Source organism: Thunnus thynnus, chromosome 20 (genome assembly GCF_963924715.1).
Source record: "Thunnus thynnus chromosome 20, fThuThy2.1, whole genome shotgun sequence".
In the NCBI taxonomy this organism is placed as follows: Eukaryota; Metazoa; Chordata; class Actinopteri; order Scombriformes; family Scombridae; genus Thunnus; species Thunnus thynnus.
The window spans coordinates 7807601-7827025 of NC_089536.1; the positions used below are offsets into that span (position 1 = coordinate 7807601).

Here is a 19425-nt window from a genome sequence, read left to right on the forward strand (position 1 = left end):
ATGAAAGTAAATATTAATTAATTGCAATAAATAATTATTGATATATAATATATACTTATTATTACCAATTTATATAGGCTGATATTCTCATAGAGAATTCAAGTGTTGTGTCAGGATATTTTTTTAACATTATTCTTAACTAAATCTACTTTAGAAAGGAGAAGTAATTTTAGAGCTAGTAATAGTATTATTTCATCGTTGCTTGACATAACGCTCTCCTACTTGCGTGTCTGCCACACACACACACACACACACACACACACACACACACACACACCGACACCGACACCCACACACATCCGTGACATACACGCGCGGTCTGACGTTTTGTGCCCCGGAAGTATTTCACTTTACCTAACGAGGTCAAAATGGCGGCTCGCTGCATGTGAAAGGGTCGTAACGGGAGCCGGCTTTATGATTCGAGAACATGTATAAAGCGCCATGTAGCAGACTGTCAGGTAAAACCAGATATAATGTTGTGTTTTGTTTAACACGTCGTTACATTTCATTGTCATTTTGAAAATTTGCACCCAACGAAAACAGCCTTTGAGGCTAAGATGGAAGCTAGTTTGCTAGCTTAGCATGTAATGCTAGCTACTCGGATTGCTCCTTCTGCTGTGGTATGTTTGGGAAGAGCAGTGACCTTAGAGAGAAGTCATCCACATCTGTAGACACCAAAAAATAACTGATTAATAACGACAACGTTTTCAGTGTTTTTATGTAAATGTGTTTTATCAAACAGCATGAAAAGCAAACCCTAAAAGTAATGTCGATGTAGGTTTTATAACTGTCAGGTTATGTGACAGTTCTTGGTAGTGACGCTATCGACACCTCACTCGTATTATGTTTGTCCCCACGTAACCCAACACGAGTAATACATTTAGTTTACAGCTAAATTAATGCAGGCTTATAACTTGCAACAGACCTGCAATCAGTTTTATCTTGGTAACGATTATAATGTTCAGAGTTTGCTAGAACTGTTTTGTTTTTGTAATTTTCGAGGCTGTCGTTTGTTGTGCAGATGAACTGTAATACTGCGGTGTTTCTAATTTGGTCTACCCGCATGGATATAAATGGAGTGGCAAAGTAAGAAGCATTTTTCAGTGTGACATCCTGCAGGATATTGCTCGGTAACGTTAGTATCATACTGCATCCATCTCAGTTCCGTGTGCTTAATACATTTCTTGGTGTATGTGAAGTGTTTTAGCCATTCTGAGTACACATTTAATGTTTTAACTGTAGGTTTACATCTCTCAGTTGCCACATGCTATTATATCACAACAAAATATAGAACTGTATTGTCAGTGATATATCATCATTACTAGGGCTGCAACTAACTAATATGTTCATTATTGATTGATCTGTTGATCATTTTCTCAATTAATCAATTAGGGCCCTAAGTCACTAGCTAGACTCTTCTCCTCTGTAGTACTTGGTGGTGGAAGGAGTCACCAAACTCTGTTCGATCTCCAGAGTCCCTCTCGAGACCAAAGACCCAGCTCTTTCGCAAACACCTCTGCACTTGATGGACTGTAGGGAGAAAAAAAAACATGCTTCTAAGCAATTTATGCACTCTATGCATTGCCTTGTTGCACTGCCTGTCGGCATCTACGTCCTATCGGTCCCAAACTTTATAAGCTTTATGGCACTTAGTCGTGTTGTTGTCTCCTGACTAGATCCCTGATTGTGTTGTATCAGTCTTATATGTACGTCGCTTTGGATAAAAGTGTCTGCTAAATGAAAAAATGTAAATGTAAGTTGTTTGGTCCATAAAATGTCAGAATATGGTGAAAAATGTAACGTTTTGTCCCCGTAAGTCCACAACCCAAAGATATCAGTTTACTGTCATAGAGGACTGAAGAAACATGAAAATATTCACATTTAAGAAGCTGGAACCAAAATGATTATTCAGTTGTCAAAATATCTAGCGATAAATTTTCTGTCAATGGCTTATTTGACTAAATGTTGCAACTTTAATTATTACTGATAACATATGAGAGGCACAGCAGTCATCCTTGTTAGCATGTTTCTAGGAGGCCTGAATCCATTTGGAAATAAGATAGGATATCTTTTAATGAGGATATCTTAGCTAGACAGTGTTTTTCATCTTGTGTGGTGCTTTTTTACATTGGTTTTGGTGGTTCTTTATTTATATATTTTCTTTTTTTTGTCTCTTCTTGCCCATGTTCCATATGGGATTGAATCATAGTATTTGTCTTTGGTTTTCTGTGTTTTTTAGTTATTGTCAAGTATGTTATGTGTATGTTGTTTTATGACAGACAGACAATATGAAACCAAACAAACAGTATGTATTTTAATGACTAAACATTGTGTCTTATGTTTCTTGTAGGTTTGGTTGGTGTTAGTGTGAAACAGAAGTTGATTCAAAATGTCCCTCGATGTAACCAGACTACTCGCAGTCTTATTCAGCTGCATAGAAGAGATCCATCAAACTGGCTGACGTACCAGCATCTCAACTTCCTGAAACGTCAGGTAACTAGTCTCAGTGTCTTCATTTCATCCTCCTATGCAAAAAATGTTGTGTTGCTTTTTATGAATGCATTTTCCTGTCTGTACCTTGAGGGTGTACTGATTTTTTTTTTTTTTTGCAGTATGTTTTACCATAACAGTAAATGATCCCATTAACCGCCTCGTCCACTTGTTTTCCTCTCAGTATGTAGCAAAGAGCAACAACGAGCTTCACCAACGAGCCATCCCCAAACAGGCTCCGGTGCTAACCATTGTGGATGAGAGAGATGACAGCGTTGAGAGGCAGGTCCAGAGAATACCGACTATTGATCCTGCGGCCACAGACGCTGATCCGCAGCCAGACGATGTCACCAGTAAGGCACAGCCTGAAATATCCACCTTGAAGGCCGCCACAGAAGATGCAGTGTTACCGAAAAAATCTATGTCCAGTACGGTTGCGAATTCGGACGAGGCCCCCCATGTCCAGGTGGAGACGGATGAGGCGAGGGAGGCACGTTTAGACCGACAGTGGAAGCAGCTGAAGGTCGATGTGGCTGACCTGCCGGATGTTTACGCCAGACTCGCCAAAATCAAACTCACAGGTAGAATACAATGCATCTTTATTATGTCATATGAAATAAGATATGCAGATGGAAGTTGATGCGTGCAGATAATTAACAGAAAGGCTTATGTGATGCAGAATCACATACACCTATTGAACTATGTGAGAACTTGGTGAAGAAGAAGATGGGTGAAGAAAATACAGATATATATTCATCACCACAGGTGCAAAAGTACCTGCTTATTCACCATAAATAGAATAGAACTGTGCAAGCAGCAAGATTACATAGTAGTGCAGAGCATAGTATTAGAGAAAACAGTCATGTCATTTATTCATTAAGTCTGCGAGTTTATGGTATTATTGCCGTGTTGCTATGCAACAATGTGCTCCTTGTTGTCTCACACTTGAGCCACGGTCACACAAGACAAGACCTGCAGTGTAATCTACTTTGCTGCTGATCCGTATGCTCAGTATGTTTCAAACAACTCTTGCTTTTTGCAATAAATCTCTAAATATGCTTCTTCTGGTGGAGCTTCACAGCTATGGGGAGCCTGTGGCCTGAGGTGTAAATAGTGTGTTTAGCTATTTTTGTGGAGAAACTATTAGCAGACCTGCTAACCTGTATGCATTTTGACATCGAAGTACGCTGATACGATCTGTCACTCTAAACCATGCAAAAAGCCTGTGATGCCCGTTAGTTCAATTGTGCATGTGCAGGACTGAAGTCTAACAGCAAAAAGAAAAGCAGAAGAAGAAGAGTTCGACCAATCGTAGCGTCAGATTCATTCCCCTGCCTTCATCCAAACATCAAGCGGGGATGATGGTTATTGAGAAATGCGTAATGTCATCTCAGGAAACTGCAAATCAACAGCAGCACAACATAGATTTTATCCCTCTCATTCCCCCTCCTTACTTCTCATAGCACTATATTCACAATTATATTATATCATAATTATTATATTCACATTTTTGTCTGTTTTGACTGCTGCATGTAAGCAAATGATGTACTGTTTTTTTTGCAAATTATGTACAATAATTCATTGTGCGAACAGCAGTGATTTGCATCTGACACATCTAGGTCGCTCAAAAAATTTGTCCAGGGTCGGCAGGTCTGTATTAGTGTTTGGAACATACTGAACATATGGATCAGCAATGGATAAGTAAGTCTGTGGGCAGTGTCAAGCTAGTGGGGCTTGGCCACAGTGGACTGTGTGGGAAAGTTGATCCAGTCTACTTTTGGTGGAATGCAAGCTGATACCACTGTGGCTGAAGGCTGCGGTGGCCAATCACAGCTTGCGAAGAGACTGATCAGAGCTGTACAACCCTGCCATGAAGGAGTACAAAGATGTTACATGGAGGAGGAGAGGACATTTCTCTTTGTTTGATAACATTAAAAGTATTTTTTTATTTAAAAAGTAAAGTTGAGAGAGAAAAAGAAAGAGGGAGAGAGAGCAGCTGTGGTCAAGCGAGCTAGAGAGTGAAGAGAGGCAGCAGTGGTAGGGAGAAAGCCGGTGAATCAGATGAATAAAACGTTATTTTCTGATTTTTTTTTTTCCACAGCGGTTACTTTCTAGAGCACAAATAAACACGCCCACACACCTCCACTCAACCCTGCGGCAGTGAGCTTCAGTCTGAATACAGCCTAAGGCATACTCTCAGCTGGATAGTCTGTGAATACTCATTTAATGACTGATTATAATTTGTTTTCAAACAAATAAAAAGAACGCATGAAAAGGCAGTTCATCTTGCACTATTATAATATGATATTATCTCATCTTTTCCTTCTCACCGCTCTCCTTCACTCTACATTGAATCAGGCTTCTACGACAACAAAGCATAACATCTGCAGTGTTCTTTACCAGTTTTTTTTTGGTTAAATATTTTTTGGGGCACTTTTATGCCTTTTATTGGATAGTGGTAGTTGAGATATGACAGGAAACAAGGGGAGATAGAGAAGGGGAATGACATGCAATAAAGGTCCGCTGCAGGAAACAAACCGCGGACGTTGCATTTACACGGCATGCATCTTAACCAGTAGACTACTGTTAATTTAAGAAGTAATGCATAAAGAAGGGCACTCTTAAATTCCTGTTTTGATTTGTTCTGTTTTTCTTCTGGTGATTTCAGCACTGGTGGTTACGACTGCAGCAGCCGGCTACGCAATGGCTCCAGTGCCCTTTGACCCCGTCATCTTCTTCGTGTCTTGTCTGGGAACAGGCCTTTCCTCGTGTACTGCCAATTCAATCAACCAGGTCAGCTATCCTCACAACAAGGCCAAACAAGGCCGTGCATCTCTATTTCAATATGTATGAGTGTGTTTTGTGTTTGGCTCTGTATGTTTTCATACTACATAATCACTGCACAACTAAAAATCAAAAACTTGATGAAGAATGGTTAATGTCAGTCACCATAGGATATTAATGCTGTTTCAGGATATTGCGTGTTCATTAGTGGTGTAATGATACACAAAATTCATAGTTAGGTATGTTTTCGGTACAGCAGGAAAAAGGAAGTTAGAAAATAATAGTTTGGTCCTTTTATTTTGAAAAATGTCATTGGCCTTAACTAACAGTTTAGTTGTGCTGCAGTGCAAAAGCAAAACAAACCCTCTATTTCCTACGAGGAGTCAGGACACCTGCTGACAGCTGTTTTCTGCTGATTCATGGTCACTCAGAACCGGTTCTCACGACATTCAGTTTCACACAGATGAGAAGGAGACTGGGGAGACGCAAAATTGTTTAAATGCAGGGAAAACAACGCATATTTTAATAATAATGATGGCAGCAACACTACATGAGCATGGGTATCCAGGTTAACCAGGGTAACTTGGCTATGCCGGCGAGCAACCATCCATCAGCATGCTGTATGCTACCCACATGTTACATGTTATTGTTTAGGTCAGGGTGCATACCAAACCGAGGAAAGTCGCTTTTACCAAACCGAACATCCTGTACTGAACAGTTCGGGATGAATACAGGAACTGTTACACCCCCTATTATTCATTTATTCTTCATGATAGTAGTTCTTTAAGAATGAATTTCAGCTGAAGACAACTTGATATGTCAGTGTGTGTGTGCTAATATTGTAACCGTAGAATATGATCACAACCGTTTAACAATATCAACAAAAACTGAACATTATAAGCTTCAAAAAGATAGGAGTCGCTACAGGATAACATAAAACAGGTGTATCTAATAAACTGGTAATACAGTGTAAAATGACTGATTAACCACTGCTAATGTACTCAAACTACAAAGATCCCATAAACCAAAAAACACATGCCGGGGGTAATTGTTTCAAGAACTGCAGTAAACAGTACAGATGTTTTTTTGTCTTTAATCTATTTATTTTTTAAATACAAATTTCCGTTTGGAAAGAAAGTGAGGACTCATCTGAGAGCTGGCAAGATATCTGTTGATCTTATAACGCAAAATACATTTTTATTGACATGTTATACAAACAGGAACTTACTTGTTGACATCTACAGGTCTCCTGCTCAGTGTTGCTTGTGTTCTAGAGAAGTTGAAAGAGCCAGCGCAACCCCTTTTTTGTACCCACTCTACATTCCTCTTTGGCTACACATCGCCAAAATGCATCGAGCAGACTGTAATGCTATTATTATTTCCCTGCTGAAAGCTTTTTTGTAGCTATAAACAAAGGAGAGCTGGTGCGCCTAGACACTTAGGATGCCTAGAATAAGTAGGGCCTCCCTCTGTTTCCTAGTGTTGACGTTTTTACATCGGAATGTGCTCCTTGACTCAAGAATATTAGTATAATGGGTGACCTCTCTCTCAGCCCTCGATTAAACTCTGCGTAGTAGTGTCTTTGGCCTGTAATTTGGCAAGGGCCTTGATTACACCACAGGTTTCTGCCCTTAAGGCTAACCCCCCCCCCCCCCCCCCCCCCCCCACTCCCTTCCACCCAAGCCTGCCATAAACCGCCACGTTCCAAGGGCTGCCTTCATTGTTTTACAACAATAACGAAGTTAAGATCATCTTTGACCTGAGTCGGCATTCTGTAATATAGGTACAGTCTGACCCCCCGGTGCTTCATCACAGGGGGTTACGTACGTGGATATAAATGTGCAAATATTTACACAGTTATGTTTTTGTGGTCGTCGTGAATAGTGTCAATCAGTCCAGCACTCAGGTTAAGATTGTATTGTCTCTTCAGTGGCCTGAAACAGAACCGTGCTCCAACTCCTCTGTGTACCTCTACCTCACACTGAGCAGGTGTGTAAATATCCTTCAGGTATTTGAAAAATGTCCCCCCTCTCCTCACTCCGAAGAGAGTAGCCTAGCTTCAAGACGTTCAGAGCGTTGAGTGATGTAAGAGGCCGCTTGCCTCCGTTCGTACCCTGGGTGTCCCTTTATCTGCAGGCCCACCCTCATACAGTTCTGTCAGTCTTCATTTTCTCCACTAACTCAGCTCGAGGTTAAGATATGACATGGTTTCATATTTCATTTAAACAATGTGATTTGCCTCTTAGACCCTCTCTTTCGGCCTCCTACGGTCAGGTCTGGTTTCAAGCCTACAGTGAAGGGGAAGCGCGAGCAAAGGTGAAGTTCAGAGCACACGAAGCCCAAATTGTAGTTGCAAATTAGATAAGTGTGTTTAAACTTGCAGCGAACACTAGATGTCTGTCACCACTACAGTATAGTTTTCATAGTGTCAGGGACGTCTTTCACTGGTATGTCGTTGCAAAAATTTGCTTTCCAACAATTTTTTTTGGTGATTAATTAAATTTTGGCTCCGTGAACATAGCAGCGCTGCTCCTGTGAGAATTGGCATCTTGTATGTTATCTTCACAGTAACCGGGTCACTGGCTCAAAAGCTTTAACACTCTGGCTTTTGTTCCCACAAAAGATTTCTAGAAATCTTACTAGGTCCTAAATTGGGTAATAAAGAGAGCATAAAATTATTAAAAAACATTTTTTATAGTCATAGAACTTTCAGATTTTTTTATGCTTCAAACCAAAGTAGACCAGTCATGAATCTTTAATATGAAGTCATGAAATGTTTGATATTTTATTCTATGGATGGAGTCTCCACATAGAAATGATATGAAGGAGGGTGTATTAAAAGAGTTAATTTTGCATTATAAATGTGAGTAAGAAGTGTCAGAATTGACGGTGTTATTGATCCGCTTCACATAGTTTCCGTAAGTAAATATACAGCGAACTGTAAAAAGATCTTCGTGGAATATTACTTCAACGTTTCTCTCTGTTTTCACAAATGGTCTTGTGTTTCTCAGCCTGAGATTCATCAGTGCTTACTGTGTTTGAGGCCAAGCATTTTGCTTTTTTGTGGCTAGTAGCTGGTATGTGAGCCTGAGCCTTCACACAAGTCAGAATCCATTCTGCTCCCATATCCCCTTGTTCTCTGTCTCACTGTGTAGGGATATTGCCTTGTCATCGTAGTCTTAATAAGCAAAAGTTTCAGATTGGACTTTTGTTTCAGGTAAATCAGCCACCTGTCTTGAAGGGAGACTGACGGATATCAGACAAAGTCATGCAATGGCCCCCTTATTTTCTTTAAAAGGCGTCTAAAAGAATAAACAGCATTAGAAAAGGGAACTTGTGTGCCTCGCCTCCCTCTACTCGTCTGGTATGATAAGTATGTGTCCTTCTACATACGATATAACTGGTTGTCGGTGTTGCTTTGTTTGGAGAAGAATGTCATTTTCCTGAGTGTAATTATACACACAGAAGCACAAGAGATGTCATGTGTAACACATAATTGCCCGTTGCACTTCCACTGCGGCAGTACTCCGCACCTCTCCGCAATGGACGGACATACTCAGGACTGCCTTTCAGCTCTTTGTCAAAGACACAGCCTCACATGTGTGCGTGTGTGATTGATCTTCACAGTTTGGTCATCCATTCGATTTTCATAATCTTGAAAAGACAAAGTGAATTGAGAAGAAAAAAAAAAAACATCCTTCCTTCAGATCTGTTGCCAGGGTTTTTCTGTTTCACTCCCTTTCATCTTGAAAAAAACTGGTGCTTCACTATAAGTGTGGTTAGTCGTGATCAAAGCTTGATGTCTTTTTATATGAAAAATCAAACAAAAGCTTGATGAACAAATCAAAGCAGAGAGTCAAGATCACTTCCTATGGATTCTTCTGCTCCTCCCTAATCCCTTAATTCTTGGCATCTGAAGAGGCAAAGGAGTGTGCAAGTATGTGACCACACAACTGTCGAATTACCTTGAGGAAAAGGAGGGAAAAATGCCTCGAGGGAGAGAAAAATGCTTTGACTCTTGGAAGTGGCAGCCAGACCTTCGGCGGAGCTGTCAAAAACCAAGGCTGCTCTTTGTCCCATTGAGAAGTACCCGTTGGGCAAACAGAAATGTTGTGGTTTCTTTTTAAAATGTTACTCTATTTGGGAAACTGACGGAAGGGTGTAAGCACCCGGAGTCACGTAACAATGGCATGTCACCGTCTAGAGTTTGTCACCACAGTCAAAAGACTTAATGCTGAGAGAGGACAGTCAGCTCCTGCACCACAGGGATGTAATTATTTAAGCTTCCAGTTGACATAGCTCTTGTAGGTTTGCAATTAAGAACTTTTTTTTTTTGACTTTTTTCTTACACCTTTTGTGTTGCTTAGAATGCCATTAAAGCCTACGTCAATGGGTCTAACTGAAAAGGGGGTAATTCTCTGTAGAGAACTTATTCTGACAGAAATACCTCAGCCTGCTCAGAATCTCAACAAAGCTTTCACTACAGAGCTCCCTCTGTTTCTGCAGAACACAATCCTGGCTAACGTCGGTAGAAAAAAAAGTACTGGTCGGTCTGGTCTCCAGGACCCCGGGCCCCACGCTGGGCACAGCCTCTGCAGGTGTTCCAGCTGTCATCACCTTCCAGTCTGGCCACTACTTCAGCTAATTGGATAATTGGGTCAGACGAGAGTTTTAGGCCGGAGCCTCAAAGACCCCGGGGGGAAGTCTGAGGTCCCCAGCAGTGTAAACAAGCCCCGATATGGCCTTTTACTGTCAAATGAGTGTTGCTCCACTATTTTGACAGCGGCTATAGTGTAAGTCACACCGTGTCAGCTCGCGTGTTTGTTTTGATGAAAATTCAAGCTGGCTTGTTTTGCGGCTGCCTAGTGTCATTTCTGCTTTCGTGACCATGACAGTGAGTTTTCTTTTGTGTCTGCGTCTCTCCTGTGGTGAGCTGTCTGAGGCTGGCACGCATAAGCGAGCCCCCACAAGCCCCCAGCCCAATCCACTCCTACCACTCCAAACTACGCCCTTCTCTCATGTCCTGTGCAGGCATGCATTATTTACCCTCCTGCATGCCTCCTTCTGTATGTGTGTGTGTGTGCATCTTGGTCAGCTCCGTAGAGTGTCTGAGTACCTGACTGAACACGGCAACGGGTTAAGCAGACAATTCTGTGTTATCAGCACATGTTTGACTTTTTAAAATCTTTTTTAATAGATGTGATACCTTAGTGTACTATCACATGCTGTTACAATGCAGGCTTGTTCTCATAGTTGAGATCTTTATCTCTGACTACTATCTTTTATATTGTTTGAAGTGACAGTCATCTCGTTAATCATATCTATCCAAACATTGGGAGGTCAACGTGCCGCCACCTGAAACGTGATCCGAACTGAGCCTGGAAATTCCCTCACATTACATATTGAATCCCCTGCTTGAGGCATTTCACCTATAATGCATGAATCTGCAAGAGTTTTTTGTGGCTGTACTGCAGCAGACTGGATTTGAAATGAAGTACTAAACACCGACTGTCAGCTTTAGTTTGAGGCTGTTTACATCCACAAGTGTGTACATAGTGCTTCATTTAGGGGACAGGAAGTAATCAGACAAGCCAACAAGTAAATGTAAGTAACATAAGTTTGGAAAGAAGTGAGACAATAGACAATAATAGGATCACATTAAGTCACCAATAAGGGTTTTTATTAAACTCTTCTCTCTTTTACTCTCCTCCAGTGCATTTTTAAAGATGCTATTTGAATGCATAGAGAGTACATCACAGGTAATGTACCAAGACACAAAGCGAGCAAGATGTGCAAGGATAAGCTGTTTTCAGACGTTAATTCTGCTCTGGGTGTTTGTATGTGTCTTTATCATTAAAATATGGCTGATACATTTACTAAAGGATGTTAGTATTCTAGTGTTCTATAAAACAAGTAACCATTTCCTTTATACCACAGTGTCACACATTTAATAGACTCCGTTCAGGTCTAGTGTATAGTTGGCAGTGATTATAGTGATGCTTGCCAGCTCGACTCCACAGATATTTCTTATTATTCTTTCAGACAGACCGAAAGCGTCCATTAGCAGCGCTGTAGGTGGTAGGAGGCTTCCTCAGGCTAGGTTGGTAGCAGGGCCCCCAACAGCCAAGGCTGCCACCACAATTTTCCAGGATGGGGGCTCCTCTTGTTGTAGTTTTTGGGGGGTACCTCACATAACATGGTACCTCTTGAGGAGGGTCATTAGTTGTAATAAGACCTCATAGCCACTAAAACACCAACCAAACGTCGCCCTCTTCAAAGACAATGAAACCCTTCCACACTAGATTTGTGTCTGTACCCCACTGAGAAGAAGCGACAGAAGATCTGGCTTCAAACAGGCGCTGAAGAATATCTCTAGTATGATGACATTGCTATCCTTTTTTGTGCAATTTATTTTCATTCTTCTTGAAAACTACCCCCCCCCCCCCGCCACCCTTCTCATACCAGGAATTGATGAATTGCAGTGGATAGCTTCAAAATAACCCCTACGCTAAGGACACACTGTATTTGTTTTTCTTGTGTTGGAGAGCTTCAAAGATATCTGAAGGCTGATGGAGATGTAACAGTTTCAGTGCTTGTCATATTAGTTCCACCGGCTGTGTACTGTAATTGTTCAAAAGTGTTTTGTCTTTCAAAGGATTGTGTTTCGGGGCATTTTTGTGAGGTGCAAATTAAAAGGTTGAACACATCAAAAGCTTAGCCGAATGGGCGATTTAACTCAAACATGAGTCCTTCCTTCGTGCAGATGCTGCTCTTAAGATCTTGTTTTCAGCTTAGTTAAAACAAAAGAGAGCAAGCTGATCTTTGACACTGATAGTTTGGAGTTTTTTTTGTTCGAATGGTCTCCACCAAGCTGTTAATTCGGCCTGCGAGAAGGGATGGAAATTCCCTTTTAATTGCCTCGCAAGATGTCACGAACGGGACTCGATGGGTATCTCATTCAGTGCTGGATTAAAATGAATATTTAACCAGACAGCCCTGTTTAATAGTTAATTTCTTTTAAAGCCTTTTGTCTTTGTCAACCACGGGGTGCCAATCCATTTGAAACTGTACAAATGGAGCTCTTACAGCCTCAGATGGGAGACAGATGCTTTCCTCTGATAAAGTCATGAACGGCAAATCCACCTAATATATACCCCCAAGATAAATGCCCGAGGGGAAGCGAGAGCAAATACTGTTGCCAGGCAAAATGTAAGCTAGGCTTAGATACAGTGATGTTGATAATATTCTGCTGTCCAATAATATTTTTATTTGTGTGCGTTTGATTACATTTACCATTCTTTTATAAGAATTTGGCATCAGTGATGCAGTTGAAGTGAGAGTTGATCATCTTTATGTGCTGTGTGGCCAAGAAATCGTCTGTGCTATTTACACAAACGTAGCCAAAGTAGCACTGATGAAGTCCTAGTCGTGATACTAGTGTTAAATTCAGTGTAAAGTTTCAAAAACCAGCTGTCTATGATGCAGCTACTGACCATGCCTGTAAACATCGTATGCATTTCAATAGTAGAGGGATTACAACATTTAAACATGCAGACCAAACATAATCAAGTCAATGGACAGAGTTAGAGGGGATTCATTTGAGTGTTGGCAGTCAACAGCAGCAGTTAATGAAAGAACATGTAGGGTGTTCATTTTAAAGGGAAGATTTGCCAATTTTCAATAAGAATTGTATAATTACAATGAGGGTAGTACATGCAAATGAACGGCCGCTCTGCTGGCTGTAAACACACCGTCAGTAGAGTCAGTCAGTCTGATTGGACGGGTCGCACGCAATGCATGCTGGTTGTTGTCGGATTCCCCCTTAAGAGCGGTAAGGGGAATCTACAGCCTCAGTTTTCTCCAGTCATAGGGTACTCATTTCAAATATAATTGCACATTTCTACTACATAGGTGACCTTGTTTTAAGAAATCTTCATATTCACAGCGGTGAATTTTCCCTTTAAGCAGTTCAGCTTCCTGTCTGATGTGAATCTGTATAATACCAGCTCACCTCATGCTGCCACTACAACCTGCTTTATCCAATTTAATTTGTCCAACAATAAGAATTTAGGTTTTTAATCATCTTTCTTGCATTCAGCTGTATAATGTAAGTAATGATACCATGATGGCTATAAAGCCTAATATTTCCTGGTCACATTTTTAAAATGTTAGCTGTATCATTCTGAAATTAAGCTCCACTGGTTGTTAGAGGGAACACATCAAAATTATCACAACTCATGATCTCAATTACCTTCCTCTTCTCTATGGACACATTAGCCAACATTAGCGTACTGAAGGAAATAAGCATTCTTACAAAACAAATTCATTGGCCCAGCCTTAATTTTTCTTTATGTGTTGCAGAGGTTATATTTACATAACAAGATAAATATACTAGAGTTGATGCAATTAATCTTTTAGTCGATCGACAAAATAATCCGAATCTATTGTAACCTACTAATAGTTACAGTCATTTTTTTGTCAAACATTCACTAGTTTCAGCTTCTCAATTATGAGTATTTTCTAATTTTTTCTGTTTTATATGATCATAAACTGAGTATCTTCAGGTTTCAGGCAATTTCCTCTATTTTTGCCATTTTATTGAGTAATTGATTAATAGAGAAAATAACGGGCAGACTCATCGATAATGAAAATAATTGTTGATTTCAGCTCTTAAATGTACAGCTTTTACTTATGATACTGTATATACTGAACTTAGCTTTGTTTATATAGCCCCTTACACACAACACAGATGATAGATAATACACATAATCATACTTTATGTACTTTATGTTCATGGGCTCTTTACTTCTTCACTAAGAACAGGGTGTCCTTACTTCAAAGTAAGAGGAAAATGAGGTTTCTCATCGGAGCTGTCCACAGCGTGTCATCAGCCTTTTGTCAAGATCACACTCGGAGACACACCTACTCACACTCACAGTTGCCTCTCTGAGCTTCCATCTCCGCTACTTGTTTGGGCAAACACACCTCACCACAATAAGAGTCACCTCCGCCCTTAGAGCACGAACATGACTGACTGACTGACAGGCAGGTGGAGCCCCTTCCTCTCCACCTCCCTGATCAGCCTTTAGTTTTTGACAAAACACTGTGATTATGGGCTTCAGTGACCAACAAGGCAAGATGCAGACACCATTGAGACTTAACTCAGAGGGGGTGGGAGGGGGGGGAGAAACCACCCACCTCAGCACTGTCTGGCACCAATGAACCTTTCTACACCTCACACTGAATTTAGCAATGGGTGACCTCATGCAAGCTGAGTAAATGTTGTTACACCAACCAGCACACTTCATCTGACGTATTTGTTTTTCTCTCTCGGTCGTTACTGTTAAAAATAGTTTGAATATTTACAGTCAGCAGGTTATGAGCATGTTTCTCCCAGAAGTATTCTTAAAATAAGTGTCTTAATTCTTGAGCTGTTTAGCAGTTTTGCTGTTCTTTGCTGTTCCGCGCCTGCTTTCCCTCTGAAACAGATGGTGTTGTGTCAGCACCTCTAACATGCACTGTGGAGGTATCAGTCAGTGTAAAGGCCCCTGTACGTCTAGCGGAGAAACTGTCCCTCTGTCGCTTCTGTCACTGAAGCAGATTGCGGACAGTGATAACGGGTAACCGAAGATGCACTTTATTTTAGAAGCGGCCGTTTGCATCGATAAACATTAGCAGATCGAGGCCAGAGGTTTGCATGCCTATTCACCAGATGTAATATCACTGAACGTTGCCAGGCATGTACCCAAATGTTTTTTGTTTAGTTGAACAGCTCCAAATGACCCCCTTTTTTTTTTTTTTTTTGATAAGTAAAAGTATTATGACTTAATGTCTTTTGCAATGCTAATGTTAGCCAGATGAATGCACACTGTGTTTTGATTTGCGGTACCATGTTGCTTTAAAAGCAACGACAGAAAAGTGGATAACAAATTTCATGAAAGGACCTGTTGTTTTCTGTTGCACTGAAACTTAATCGCTGTTTTTTTTTTGATACAAAGACATTTCCAAAGCTCACTGAGTTCTTTGCACTTAATTTTAATACATCACAAACTTTCAGCGTAAAGGTCAGATAAACAGAAAGGAAAAAAAAACACTTAAAACAATTTATTTATGGATGTTTCTGCTTTTACAGTAGCCAAACAATGAACAAAAACTATGATTTTTGCAAGGCTGATGAGAGTATTGATTTAGAAAAACATGTGTTTAGGGCATCATGTTTATATATTTGTTTACAGTTTTTTTTATTTTTCCATGAATCTCAAGTTTGCCCCCCCCCCACCCCCTCTCTCTATTTGAAGGTAACTTAGCCTAAGGCACACTAGGAACACTCTTTGTAATACTGAGATCCGTGGATAATTAACAAAAGCAGCCCTGTTTATGGCATGCCCGTGAGCCAACACTGCATGCTAATTTGATTCAGCTTTTGGGGCAAGGGCATCATTTGCTGGAAAACAAAATGGTTACCAACATACACCAAGGCTTTCCCCCCCAAGCATAGGGTTCATCTCACACTCTCAAAATCTTAATAGTCAAGTTTATTCATTTAGTTAAAAAGTCAGCAGTGTTTATTTCTGGCTGTCTCAGAGACCTTTACAACCTCTACAGAACCGATCGGAGGGTGTGTTCTTTTTAAATGGCACACACAGGGTTAAATTCATTAGGCTTTCATTCTTGCCATTTGGTGCAAGATGCATGTATTATGTTAAAGCTTGCTAGTGGCGGTGTTAATTAAGCCCAAATTAGCATTTATGTGGTCAGGTGGTCATGGTCAAACTGGCAGATTATTATAACTTCATACAGCCTTCTGTTAGGTGGTTAACAGTGCATCATATAACTGTGTAATTAGAAATTACAACTGTCAGATAAATGTTATAATGTTGTTGTTTCTTTGCATCAACTTTTACTGATTTAAAATGTGTTTGCTCCATCTCTATCTCTATGATTCCCTCCAGTATTAAAACAAAGGGATGTTCTGGATATGTATGCATTACATTGCACCTTATCTATTGAAGACAAATCATCAGAGATCCCTTCGCCACACTGTTGTAAAGTTGTCTGTATGGGACGAGCATTATGAAGACATCACATTATCGCCAGCCACCCTAGATTTACAATCGCTGTCATTTCTCACTACTCTGTAGTTTGAGCAATTGCTTCCGTGCTTTCAGCTTCTGCTCTTATTACTTTGAAATTTTTTTTTTTTTTTAAAAATGGCTCTTGTCTCGTCTCCGATGATTATTATTCAGAATATATTTCCTGAATCTTAACTGCCACCCAAGTCCTCATTCATTATATGATCATACAGCAAGCTGAAGAGTTGAAAAAGCTTCAGGTGATATTTAGCATACAAAAAAGGATTTTGCTTTGGATGAACCACAGCTTTTTTTAGTTTAGCTCATAGCAGAAATACTCTTATGGTCTGTGTTGTCGTGACGACTATAAAGATGCTCAGATTGTTCAGTGTTAGAAGTAGGTTGGACATCTAAAATATTTAACAATGTTTTGGAAATCTCACTGTGAATCCATTGAAATTCAATAGAATACAAGTTCATGAAAAAGCTCTGTTCTCTCTCACAACTGTCTCTTAATATTCGTGCACAAATCTGCAGCTGCTTTTTCACGATGAACTACAGTGAACCCGGAGTAAACTTACCTACGCTGCATCTCTTCCTGTTCCTTGTGTTATCTTCCCTTAAACGCATGAAGAAGAGAAGCACGTTCCACCGTTCAGACACGAGACCGACATGTTAAATTGCCATCAGATTAACATAAAGGAGCTTCAGTGCGTCTGGCCCTTTGTGTCTCTGCCTGAGTATAACATTAATCGTGCTCCGTATGCATGTGTCGGTCCACCTGTTTTCCCCTCTCACCAAAGGAAGCTCACCTGCTGGGTCGGGCGTTGTCTCCTGTCTGTCTCTGCTTCAGACACACTACAGGTTACAGTTATATGATGACATGGCAACGTGTCAGACTCCTGTCATGTAGAAATCGCTGATTACCCTTCACAAGCCAGACTAAAGTGTTTGTGTGTGTGTGGGTGTGTGCAGCATGATCATGCATACTAACTGTGGTTGTTCTGACGCCCTTAACTGTACCTACTCCTTTCTACTCTTTATACCAGGCAATTCTTTTTTTACTCCTCTTTTTTACTTTTTAAGCTAACCCTACTTTAGTATCACAAAGGGATTTTAAAACCACACTTTTTTTCTTCCTGTGTTTATGTCTACAACAAACTCTACCTCCCCTACATTACGCTGCACATCTTAACCGTTTTCTCTCATTTCCAAGGCTCACTCGCAAGCCATCATTTAGAAACATTGCACAAACATTGCCGCGTTGTCAGCCTACAACAAAACGGAGGATGTAAGCGTGGCTGCTTTAAAGGGGCTTCAGTCTTTAAGCCTGTGTTGTTTTATACATCCCCCCCCTCCCCTCCAAATTTGTAGCTGAAGGTAAGCTGCATTTTATTTTTCCTGCTCCTGTGATAAAGGAGACCTTGTATAATCATTCATGATCCAATTCAGCTGAGAGACTCACGCTGCACTCATCCTCGGTGGCATTATCAGACCTCCTACGTACTTCCAACACAACAGCCATTAACACACAAAAAAGGCCTTGAAATGCTATTACAGGCGTTTTACTCTGGACACTATTAATGTCACCGCACGGTCAGTCATTCAAGTAAAAGGAAGTATTGTGTTGCTGTTCATTTTACACCCACACAACTGTTATCAGTTTGAGATGATACTTATCAGGCTGTGTGCCCATAAAAGCACGTGTGTGTGTGTGTGTGTTACTCTGAATGTTTTTGTCTACCTTACCCAGATCCTAGGGATTAAACATATCCGCTGTCTGTGCTCTGGTAGTGGTGCTGATTGCGGGGCGGGGGGGGGGGGTGTCCTATGCTTTTGCTCTTTCTCCTGTCTCTAGACCTTTTATCTGTATCCTTCTCTTATAATAATTGCTTATAAAGAGACACGTTGAGGAGAGGAAGAGTGGCTCCAATTTCACCAGCCCACAGTTTTAATGGCACTTTACCTATCTGAAATTGTGTTCTTTACTTAAGAGATACACTCTTTTATACAGTTTAGTACAAAATAGAGGGGGGAATGTATCCTTTAACCTTTTAAGAAGGCTGATAAAACCACTTCTCTATAGAAACTCTTTAACTTTGCAACAACTGCATAGACTACTACATTCTTTCCTATATCAATGTGATAAAACCACTTAAATAAACATCTTAATTGAGATTTTGGGTTATTTAGCTGAAAGGCTTTACCGTTTCGCCTGTCAGTAATCAAGGTTAAAACAGTGTCATCCTTTGGTTTGCGAGCATCAGTGCGATCTCTCTCTCTCTCCGAGGAACCGTGCCAGCACTTACTCTTCCCATTCAGACGCGCTGAAAGCTGTGTCACACCACATCCTGACAGGAAGAATTTATGTTACATTCAAGGGACAGACGGTTGACAGCTCACTCCTAGAACCCGTCAAGAAGCTAACCGGTTGCCTTTCCACTTGAGGGGATAGCGAGAGCGAGGGGGACACGGAGAATATGGCAGAGAAACGGGGATGGGTCTCGGAGGTAAAGCTCCGGCTGCGGGGGAGGAAAGACTCTAACGGGAACTTTTTGTTACCGTGTTCACAGTCTCCTCCCATTTGCTCCAGCAACCGAGATTGAAACTCCATGGATGAATTATTTACCGCTGTTGCTTTTTTGCCACTGTTTACCGTCCGCTCCTTTGCTTTTTGGTGTATCAGTAAATGTTCCACCTCTGTGTAAACATAGTTTAATCTTTTCCTCATTCTGTTTCCTGTCACTCAAAAACATGAAACTGCAAAAAAAAAAACAGGTTTAGCACACCAGGAGATGTCTTGAACTGAGTTTATAGGCTGAAAACCACAGCTTTATAATCAGAGATCTAACAGTTGGAGGGCTTTTTTTTATTTATTACCACCAGCCCCATGTAATGGTTGAAGGGTAATCCCTCCTACTACTTGAAGCCAGTTGAGAGCAGACCCTTGATATTAACCATCTTCTCTTATTTGGATCTAGAAGGAGGCGGTTGTGAAACTGTAGGATGTGATTTACTATGATAGCAGTTTTACTCCACTGCATAGACTGAAGAGACAAAGCCTGCAAATCTACATTAA

At 40.7% G+C, this 19425-nt stretch overlaps 1 protein-coding gene across 1 annotated transcript in view; it reads left to right on the forward strand.

Moving 5' to 3' along the window:
• The first annotated feature begins 314 nt into the window (after positions 1–314).
• Positions 315–19425, forward strand: part of cox10 (cytochrome c oxidase assembly factor heme A:farnesyltransferase COX10) — a 34667-nt gene continuing 15556 nt past the window's right edge. Inside the window, exons 1-4 of the mRNA XM_067575531.1 lie at positions 315–458; positions 2351–2493; positions 2675–3071; positions 5159–5283. Coding sequence (XP_067431632.1) covers positions 428–458; positions 2351–2493; positions 2675–3071; positions 5159–5283 — 696 coding nt within the window. The 5' untranslated portion in view covers positions 315–427. The remainder of the gene's footprint in view (positions 459–2350; positions 2494–2674; positions 3072–5158; positions 5284–19425) is intronic.